At 43.6% G+C, this 11,040-nt stretch overlaps 1 protein-coding gene across 3 annotated transcripts in view; it reads left to right on the top strand.

The window, feature by feature from the left end:
• Nucleotides 1-11,040, top strand: part of LOC109915894 (lipoma-preferred partner homolog) — a 344,491-nt gene that overhangs the window by 283,883 nt on the left and 49,568 nt on the right. For all 3 annotated transcript variants that reach the window (XM_048604817.1, XM_048604816.1, XM_048604818.1), the window contains one exon: nt 2,890-3,049. In XM_048604817.1, coding sequence (XP_048460774.1) covers nt 2,890-3,049 — 160 coding nt within the window. The remainder of the gene's footprint in view (nt 1-2,889; nt 3,050-11,040) is intronic.

Raw genomic sequence — 11,040 nt, 5'->3', positions numbered from 1 at the left:
AGGATCAATACTGAGGGAGTGCTGCACTGTCAGAGGGTCAGTACTGAGGGAATGCTGCACTTTCGGAGGGTTAGTACTGAGGGAGTTCTGTACTGTCAGAGGGTCAGTACTGACGGAGGGCCAGCACTGAGGAGGTGCTGCACTGTCAGAGGGTCTATACTGAGGGAGTGCCACACTGTCAGAGGGTCTATACTGAGGGAGTGCCACACTATCAGAGGGTCTATTCTAATGAACTCTGTACTCTCTCATAGTCCCCAACAACCCCAGCCCCACCCTCACGTTCTCTCCCACTCAGGGTCACTTAGTTCAGTTGTTTGCTCAGCTGGTTTGCTGAGTGGGTTCAGTTCTTGCACCAGCTGAGGGCACCATGCAGGTCTTTCTGAAACTCTCCCCTTATCTAAGGTGTGGTCACCCTCAGGTTAAACCATCACCAGTCATCTCTTTAATGAGAGAGCAAGCTATGGCTTTTGGGACTATGGTGACTTTCCTTACTCTCTCCGCTATACTATCTCTCCCCTGTACACATTCTCCCATACCGTCCTCCCACACTTTCCACTGTACACATTCTCCTGTACCCTCCTCCCACACTCACTGTCCCCTGTATATTCTCCTGTACCCTCCTCCCACACTCACTCTCCCCTGTACATTCTCCTGTACCCTCCTCCCACACTCACTCTCCCCTGTATATTCTCCTGTATCCTCCTCCCGCACTCACTTTCCCCTGTACATTCTCCTGTACTCTCCTCCCACACTCACTCACCCCTGTACACATTCTCCTGTACCGTCCTCTCATGCTCTCTGTCCTTTGTACACATTCTCCAGTATCCTCCTTCCATACTTTCTCTCCCCTGTATACATTCTCGTATACTGTCCTTCCACATTTTGGCTCCCCTGTAACCATTCTCCCATACCCTCCTCCCACGCTCTTTCTCTTTGCATTCTCTCCCCTAATACTCTCTCCATCACACTCTCTTGTCCCGTGCTCTCTCTCCCCCCATAATCACTTGTCCGGCCTGTCCCCTCCCATTATCTCTCCCTCCACAATCACAAAACTGCACATTCTCCCCTCGCACTCTTTCCACCTGAACTCTCTGTCCCCTGCACTCTCACAATCTTACGTTCTTAACCTGGACTCTTGTCCCTGCACTCTCTCCCCTGCACTCTCCCCCCACACTCTCACCCCCACACTCTCTCCCACCCTCACACTCCCTCCACACTTTGTCCTTTGCGATCTGTCCCCTGTGCCTTATTCTGCAGACCTTGTACTTGGACTTGGATCTTTAACCGTGTTGTCCTGGAGCTTCCAAAGAATTCAAATCCTGATTCACATTTTTAAAAAAAGACTTTTTTGATGAAGTTGTGAGTGACATGAGCTGGGTCATGAAATGTATGTTTCTTTTAATAAAATATAACGGCCCCTTTAACAAGCAGCTTTGGGGAGATCTGTCTGTGGGCATTCAGCCAGGAACAGTCCTAGTCAGATATTTCAGGGTCTCTGCTGCTGGGATAATATTTACAGCTTTGGCTGGCCTCCTCTGTTAAACCCCTGCTCAGCTGGTTTTCATTTCTAACGTTTCTGATTCACCATTAACCCCATCAGTTCTCTCACTGTGATGGCATCCCTCACGACTCCAGTGAGGCACCAAGTTCCCAAACTTCTTGCCTCCCCAACTGTGCAATTCTTTCCTGCTCTGTCCCTGGCACTACTCCCCTGAAGTTCTGGTCTGTTGTTGATAGACAGAGACATGCCAAGGTGCTTTTCACAGACATCATCCTGTAAACAGGACACCGACCCAAGGGAGATAACTGAGACCAGAGACCTCTTTTAGTCAAAGAGGTAGGTTTTGTATAATGATTTTTCAGAAGGGAGGCCCAAGCTGGTGAGGTAGCGGGCAGTTCCAGACCCTAGGACCCAGGCAGCTGAAAGTACGGCCACCACTGGTGGAGAAACTGCAACCAGGGGTACTAAAGAGGCCAACGTTGGAGAAACACGGGCTGTGGAAAGTTAGAACCAAGACAGGGGAGCGGCCACTTAGACAAAAAGGTTACAGCTAAGGAAACATTAAGGATTGCAGAGTGAGATGGGGAAATGAGGTTTTGTAAGAGCTAGGATACAGGCAATAGAGTTTTGAATTAATTCTTGCCATCAAAGGGCCGAATAGCGCACTCCTGCTCCTAGCTTCTATGTTTCTATATTGCAATTAATGGGCTCTTGCTGTGTGCAACTTGGTGGTGTGCTTTCCACATTATAACAGTTAGCACGCTTCACAAATACTTTCCTGGCTGCAAATTTGTTGCCATGAGGTAGTGGTGTGATGGTAATGTCATTGTACTCACAATGCAGAGACCCAGGCTGATGTTCTGGAGACATAGGTGTTGCATCCCACTGCAGCGGTGATGAAGTTTGTTTTTAGGAAAAAGTTTGGAATTAAAAGCTAGCCTAATAGTGACCATGTAAACCCTTGTTGGAAATCTGCTGTCCTTACCTTGTCTGGCCTACATGTGTCTCCAGACCCACTGCAATGTGGTTGACTCTGGAATGGCTGAGACAGCTAAACAGTTGAAGGGTAACTGGGGATAGGCGATGATGCCCATATCCCGTAAATAAATAAGACAAAGGCTTTTAGGACACTATAACATCATAAATGCTGCAAAAATATAAGACATTTTGATATAAGGGGGGTAATTCCCCAGCTGATGAACAGGAGAAATCCCAAACATCACAGCACAGGAAAGTGCCAGCAGAGGTTAGAACTATAGTGAAACCACAAGCCAAATGCATTGGAAAACTTCAGGAATTCCCAGAGAGGGTCTAAGAAGAAATTGTATTTTCAGAAATTAATTCGAAACTGAGTTGATACCCTTGAAAACATTTTTCCTTTTTTTTAGAATGTCTACCAGTCTCCAGCTCCTGCTCCAGTTCCTGCCCCGGTTTCCACTCCAGCTCCCGCAGTGAGTGCTGCAGGCGTGAGACCAGAGGATGAGCTTGAACGTTTGACCAAGAGGATGCTGTACGATATGGAGAACCCACCATCAGATGATTACTTCGGTAAAGTACTGAATAAAAGTTTTACCTGATCCAAATTCAAATGAATTTCCGATAAAGATCTATCCCTTTCTGTCTGTTCACTGCAATTTTTATTCATTCATTGGATGTGTCCTTCGCTAGACTTATTGCAAATCCCTAATGTCCTAGAAAAGTGGTGAGCTGCCTTTTTGAATTATTGCTGTCCACATGACATAGAATGTCCCCAGAATGCTGTTCAGAAGGGAATTCCAGGAATTTAGCTCAGTGACAGTGAAGGCACAGTGATACTTTTCCAAGTCTGGATAAGGTGTGGCCTGGAAGGAATCGTGCAGGTGGTGGTGTTCCCATATATCTTCTGGCCTAGTCCTTCTAAAAGTTTGTAGTCATGGGTTTGAAAGGTACTATTGGAGGAGCTGTGCTGAATTGTTGCAGTGCATAGAATCGTAAAGTGCAGAGGAGGCCTTTCAGCCCATCAAGTCTGTACAGCCAAAAATCACAGCTACCCACACTAGGCAGGCTGTTGTAAATGGTGCACATTGCTAGCATTGTCTCTCAATCCCACCCACGGTATTTCTGCAACACCACCTCCCCACCCCCTCAAAAGGCAGTAGTAAAACGGTGGGTAATTAAATCTCATTAAGCCTCACAAAGAATTAGAATTCATCGCTTCTACTGATCTGGCCTTGAAAGCCCCTCTGAATGGGAAGGGAATGAATGTTGAAGATGGTGAGTGGGATGTCATTCAGTGAGCTGCTTTGTTTTGGATGGCATGTGGCTTCTTGAAAGTTTCTGAGTTGCATGCATCTAGGCAAGTGGCTGACTTGAGATTTTTGTGGATAGTGGACAGGATTTGGGAGACTGGAGGTGAGTTGCTGGCTGCAGAATTCCCAACCTGCTGTTGTAGCCACAGTATTTAAATGGCTTGTCTTCAGTTTCTGGTCAGTGGCAACCCCCAGAACGTTGTTAATGGGGGAATTCAGTCATGGTAATATCACTGAACTTCAATGGGAGATGATCGGATTCTCTCTTGTTGGGGGTGGGCAATAACTGTCGCTTGTGTGGTGTGAATGTAACTTGTCACTTATCATCGCAAGCCTGGATATTGTTCGGGTTTTGCTTCATTTGAACATGGGCTGTTTTGGTCTGAGGAGTCACAAATGGCATTGTCTATTATGCAGATATCAGTGAGCATTCCCACTTCTGACCTTCTAATGGAAGGAAGGTTATTGATGAAGCTGCTGAAGGTGGTTGGACCTTGGACTCTATTGTGAGGAACTCCTGCAGTGATATCCGCAGACTAAAATAATTAGAATTAGAATTAGCTTTATTGTCACGTACTCAAATGAGTACAGTGAAAAATGTACACATTGCCACTTATGTCACTATTTCAGATATAAAAGTCCCTAGGTCCAGCTCCTTCAGTTCCAGTTCTTAGAAAAATAGAGAAGTAAGAAGTTCAGCATTGCAGATTTTAGGAATAACTTATAAAATAGAGAAAAAAAAGTTGGCACCCAGCCTCCAGTCCGCACTGGGCCTTGACTCCAGACTGTGCCAGGCTTAACCTCAGGTTCACAAGACCGGAAGACCACGCTCCTCCAACACCCATAATCGCCTTCCTTTGTGCTGGATATAACTCCAATCAGCAGATTTCCCCTAGTTTCCATTGATTCCAGTTTTGCTAGGACTCCTTCAAGACACATTCAGTCAAATACACCTTGACATCAACAACAATCATTCTCTCCAAACTCTAACATTCGGCTTTTTGTCCATGTTTAAACCAAGGCTTTATTAAGGTCAGGAGCTGCGTGTCCCTGGCAGAGCTCAAACTGAGCACTTTAACCAAGGCCAGTCTTATCTAGATCCTTAACTATCTTAAAACTAATCCTGTCCTTCTCAGGAACATTTTTCAATGTAGCCATTTTATTCCAAGGACTTCACAAGTGTGTCCTTCTCAAAGTGAAAAGTGAAATTAAATGGATCTTTCTCTAACAATGGACATTTCCCTTGAGCTTAAGAAAAAGACAAATTTCAGAACTCACTAATAAACCTTGAGTCCCTATTATTTGCAACACTGGGTCACAAAACAATCTAAAATAAACTAAAATCCATTCATGGTAGAGCCAGGCCTCAACAACTGGATTTTAAAAGAAATCACTATGGCTACTAGCTAATAACTCATAAACCAGAAACTCAAACTCACAACAATTGAAATTAAAAATTGTCAATATAAATCCCACAGTTCACATCATGGTATCATCAGTCAAAACACCACTTTACTCTCTGTCAGCGTGCCTCCTGGTTTACCCATGTTGGAGATCAGGTGAGATCAGCTATGGTCTCATTCAATGATGAAGTGGACTTGATGCTCCAAATGGTCTATTTCTGATCCCCTCTTTTATAATCTTAGAGACAGAAGGGCAAAGGGTGGTGGAATATTAGTTCACACGTAGATGGCATACAGACTGTAGAGATGCACGGAAGAGAGACACAGTGAGGGCAAGAAGGATCATGGAAAATGGATAGATGGGCACAAGATACCATAGGGAGAATGAGCAGGCATTAGGGTTGATGCAGGCATTGGGCATAAGGAGTGAGGCATTGAGAGGAGGAGGGATGTTTTATTTTTTATCTTTACGTTTAAACTTTGATCACTGTGTCAGAGTTCCCCGGCAGACTTTCCACCCAATCTGCCTCAGGAAATTAGCAACCTCTTTGTTTCTTCCCAGGTCACTTGTCCTGACTCCCAATCCAGCCCACTGAAAATGAGAAGTGTGGACAGCCATTTTTAAAGGTCAACATCAAGGTTTCTCCCTCTCAACACTCTCAACTCAGGCATGAAATTCTGGTCCATTTCCACTGTTTATGAAATCTAAGATCTCATTCATTCAATATGCCCTGCCATCTGTAAAGATTGATGGATATGAACCCCTGGTCCCTCTGTCCCAAAACAAACTTCAGAACTCTGTCAATAGGTCTGTATTGTGTATCCTTGTCCCTTCTGCTAAAATGCATCACCTCATATTACTCAGTATTAAATTCTGGCTACCACTTGTCTGCCTATTCTGTTAATCTATCTCTGTTCTGTGGCAGTTCATTGGTATTCTTTTTCACTTTTTGCCACTAAATTTTACCCTATATTCCAAGATTGAGGTCATTTATGTATTGAAAAAATATAGTGGTCTAGGACGGACCCTTGGGAAGCATCACAGTGAAACCCCCCACCTCCAGTTCGAAAAACAACCATAAAATATGACTCACTGCTTTGTGTCCCGATGCCAATTTCTTTATCGAACCTTGGTCCAAACATTTCATAAGCCTCAATTTTGTTAACCAAGTGTTTTATGCGGTACCTTGTCAAACACTTTTGTGAAACCCACATAGACATCTTCCACCGCATTCAACATTCTCTGTAACTTCATCAAGACATTCAGTTCAATTTGTGAAACACCTTTTAAAAATTTGTGCTGACTCTTGTTAACTGTCTTAAACCTCCCCAAGTCCCTGTTCACTTTTTCTCCCCAACCAAGAATTCCAAAGCCTTACCCACCAACTTATGTTAGACCAACAATCTCGTTGATAGAGCTAACAAGAGCTTTTCTTAAAAAAAAATAAAGTGGGCATTCTCCTGCAGAAAGTGAATTAATAATCAAAGATAAGTGGATAGCAGATGAATTAAACAGATATTTTGCACGTTTTTCACTATAGAAGATAACTAGGCTCGTAGAGAGGATTTTAAACCAAAAAGTAGGGGCAAGGGATGAAACTTGGGAAGCGGTGATCGTAATATGATTGAAATTTAGTTTGAAGGAGAAAAGAGGGGTTCCAAGACTAGTTGGTCCATGTAATACTCCAGAAATAAAAAAATTAGAAACTGGAAAGGAGGGAGAAACTCAAAAAGTTACAATACCAGAGACATGATACTGAGCAAATTGTTGGAGCTGCGGACTTATAAGACCTTGGATCCTGATGAACTTCATCCTAAGGTTTTAAAAGATATAAAAACCGAAAGAACCATAGATGGTGTAAATCAGGAACAAAAACAGAAGTTGCTGGAAAAGTTCAGCAGGTCTGGCAGCATCTGTGAAGAAAAAATCAGAGTTAACGTTTCGGAGTACTGAGCACAGTAATGGTCAACTTATTTAAGGAAGGCTGTAAAACGAGGTGGTTCCAAGAAGGTTTAGCAGACTATTACCTGGAATGGGGGGCATGTGTTATGAGGAAACATTGCACAAGTTCAGCATGTATCCAATGGAGTTTAAAAGAGTAAGAGTCAACTTGATTGAAACATGAGATGCTGAGGAAACTTAACTGGCTGGAACCCGGACAAGGGGCGGGACGGTGGCTCAGTGGTCAGCACTGCTGTCTCGCAGCTCCAGGGACCCTGGTTCAATTCCAGCCTCAGGCAACTGTGTGTGTGGAGTTTGAACATTCTCCCCATGTATGCGAGGATTTCCTCTGGGTGCTCCGGTTTCCTCCCACAGTCCAGAGATGTGCAGGTTAGATCGATTGGCCATGCTAAATTACCCCTAGTGTCCAGGATGTGCAAGTTAGGTGGATTACATGGGAAGTGCAGGGTTACAGGGATAGGATAGGGAGGTGGGTCTGGGGTAGAATGTTCTTCAGAGGGTTAGTGTGCACTCGATGCATTGAATGGTCTGCTTCCACACTGCAGTGATTCTATAAAGATTACCAAATAATGTTACGATGTGGTTAGGAGCTGGTAGCTGTCTATCTGATAAGTTGTGAGATCCAGGGCAATTACTAAGAGAAGAAAGTCCCAACATTCCATTATTTTGAACAAACTACAATAAACTTTCTTATACAATTTAGAGCATTAATCAACACAATCTACCATGTGCAGTGGACTTTGATCAAAATCCTGTGGCACACATCAAATATCAAATTCAACCAAGATGGATCCCACCCACAGTATTTCTGCAACACCACCTCCCCACCCCCTCAAAAGGCAGTAGTAAAACGGTGGGTAATTAAATCGCATTAAGCCTCACAAAGAATTAGAATTCATCGCTTCTACTGATCTGGCCTTGAAAGCCCCTCTGAAGAGCTGCCCATCACAGACTGTCTCAGGGGTTGCTCCAGCTCTGGTAGATCGCCCTCCTCTTCTGGGTCAGCACTCCCTTGGACACAGAAGCCTACAGTCCAGCACATGTTCACCAGCACCTCTCTAGCTTCTCACTGATTGCTTTCTTCACCAAGCTTATCTTCTGCCTGAGCACCAAGTTTGCTCAGTTACATCAAGCAAATGCTGAAAATGGGCTTTTCAATTCCCACTCTGTTATACTGAGCTATTAACAGCATCGTGCTTCTTGAGAGCCACCGCACATCCAGGACTTTTCCTTAGCCCTGACTACAACATCGAGCTGCCTAATAACTGCTAGAACTTGGCCCGAGTTCCAACAGTACAGTCATAACCAAATTCTCTTGGGATTTACCTCACCATCCCCTACACAGAGCTTCAGTGGATGTTCAGTTATCTTCCCTGTAATGCAGTGAAATATCAGCACTTTTAACATGGAGTGCACTCTCTATCTGTCTTACAATTCAGTGTCTGTAGTCTTTCAAATTGCTCTTAAGTGAGACTGAAATCTCTTTAGTGATCTATTGAGCATCTTACAATAAGCTCCTCCTCAAATGCTGGGCACAAGTGAATAGTGCCAACTAGCAAATTCAGAGCTGTCGATCCCATAATGTTACTAGCCATAAATGACTGGGTTTTTCAGTGCAAAAAGAATTGTTATTAACCAGAGGATTTCATCACAAGAGGATGTTTCCACTTGGGGGAAATCTACAATGTGTGGGGGGTGGGGTTGATGGTTTAGTCACAGTTTAGCAATCTTTGGCTGGCCATTTAAGGCAGAGATAAGGAGAGTTTTTTTTTTCACACAGAGGATCATGAATTTTGGAAGTCTGTTCCTGAGAAGGTGGTGAAACCAGACCCTTTGAATATTTTTAAGGTAGACTTTGACAAGTTCTTGATAAGCAAAGGGATGGAAGTTTGTTGGGGGTATGTTGGACTGTGGAGTAATCAGGTCAGCCATAATCTTGTTGTATGGCATTGCACGAAGAGGGGCTACGTGACCTACCCAAATCTCTAATGTGTACGTTGATAGTTTCTGCACATTATCCCTGCATTTTCTTAAATGAATACTGCAGAGTCTGGCAGTCTGAAACATAGAAACAAGGGTAGGCCATTCAGGTCATCGAGCCTGCTCTGCCATTCGTTATGGTTATGGCTAATCATCCAACTCAATAGCCTATTCTTGCTTTTCCCAGATGTCCTTTGATCCCTTTAGCTCCAAGTGCTATATTACCATCCTTCTTGAAATCAGGCAATGTTTGGACTCAATTGCTTTCTGTGGCAGAGAATTCCACAAGCTCACCACTCTCTGTCTGCAGAAATTTCTCCTCAACTCGGTCCTAAAGAAAATCAGAAAATGCCAGAAATGCTTAATAACTCTGGTGATATTGATGGAGAGAGGAACAGTTATGTTTCAGGTCAGTGATATTTCATTAGAGCCCTCCAGATCTGACATGTAAAGCAAAGGAGGGACAGGATACTTTCCCCTCCAGGCAGAGTCTGGAATCAAACTCAGGTTCCAATGGTTAAAGATTTCCTGTACCTGGTCCCACAAGCTAACATAATTGTCAGCAGTACTGATTGGTAGCCAATGTAGTGTCACTGGGTGAGAGTAGATTCACAAGTTATTTGCTCATGGTCACTGCTTAATTGACACTGAAGGAATGAACAGTTGGACAGTTCCATATAATTGATCTGAAATGTTACTTTTCTACTCAGTCTGCAATTTGGAAACCTATTCACAGCCTTAGCACAGTGAGATGGAACCAGTGGGAACGACAGCGCTCCCTCCAAACATCCGTGTGTTGATATTGAACAATTTGTTCTGTTGAGACAAAATGAACATTTTGCTCTGGCAGCATCGATCAACCCCCACAGATTACAGCACTCTGCCTGTACACTGGGGATGTGGTAGTCGGATATGCTGAACCGTTGTTTAGCTCATAACATTCCAAATGCTACAATTTCTGTGTTACGAGTATTTTTTCAAGAATAGCAAGACTCTTCCTAGGTTTGGCAGAGCCCCTGCGTTTCCAGGGAGAGCTTTAAATGTTTGTCTGTTTACATTATTGGAGAACAGCACCATCTCCAAGTGGCTGAAATAACCTGGCTTTGTTCCATTTTTAAATCTTACATTTGTACAACACAGAAGGAGGCCGTGTGGCTGAGCTATGTTGGTGCTTTTAAGAGCAATCCTGGTAGTTCCATACTCCTCCCTTTCTCCATAGTCTTCAGTAGTTTCCTCTTTAACAATCTAATTCTCATCCTAAAGTTTCTTTTCAGACTTCTTTCATCACTCTTCCAACATTGCTATAGGAAGGATGTTATTAAACTGGAAAGGGTGCAAAAAGGATTTATTGGAGGGTTTGAACTATAAGGAGAGATTGGATATACTGGGGCTTTTTTTCCCTGAAGCGTAGGAAGCTGAAGGGTGACCTTATAGAGGTTGTTAAAATCATGAGGGGCATGGATAAGGTGAATAGCTGAGGTCTTTTCCCCAGCCAGGGGGACTGTAAAATTACAGGACATAGATTTAAAGTGAGAGGAAAATATTTAAAAGAGACCTGCGGGGCAACTTTTTCACACAGTGGGTGGTACATGGAACGAGCTGCCAGCAGAAATAGTAGAGGTGATTACAATTACAGCATTTTAAAGACATTTGAACAGGTAAATGGATAGGAAATGAATCTGAAAATGAATATCTGAAAATAGGGATATGAGCCAAATGGGACTAGTTCAGTTTGGGATACCTGGTCAGCATGGACAAGTTGGGCCAAAAGGTCTGTTTCATGCTGTATGACCCTACAAGCAGTGTATTTAAGATAATGTAGGGAAGAATAAATAATTGTTTTACCTCCCATATAAGGGGTAGCTGGAATTTGAAAGTGAGAGAGTTATGCTTAAGCCATTCAGA

The sequence above is a fragment of the Rhincodon typus genome, chromosome 13 (assembly GCF_021869965.1).
Source record: "Rhincodon typus isolate 14 chromosome 13, sRhiTyp1.1, whole genome shotgun sequence".
NCBI classification, from domain to species: Eukaryota; Metazoa; Chordata; class Chondrichthyes; order Orectolobiformes; family Rhincodontidae; genus Rhincodon; species Rhincodon typus.
Note: the sequence above shows the minus strand (reverse complement) of the source record. Positions and strands in the feature narration are given on the sequence as shown.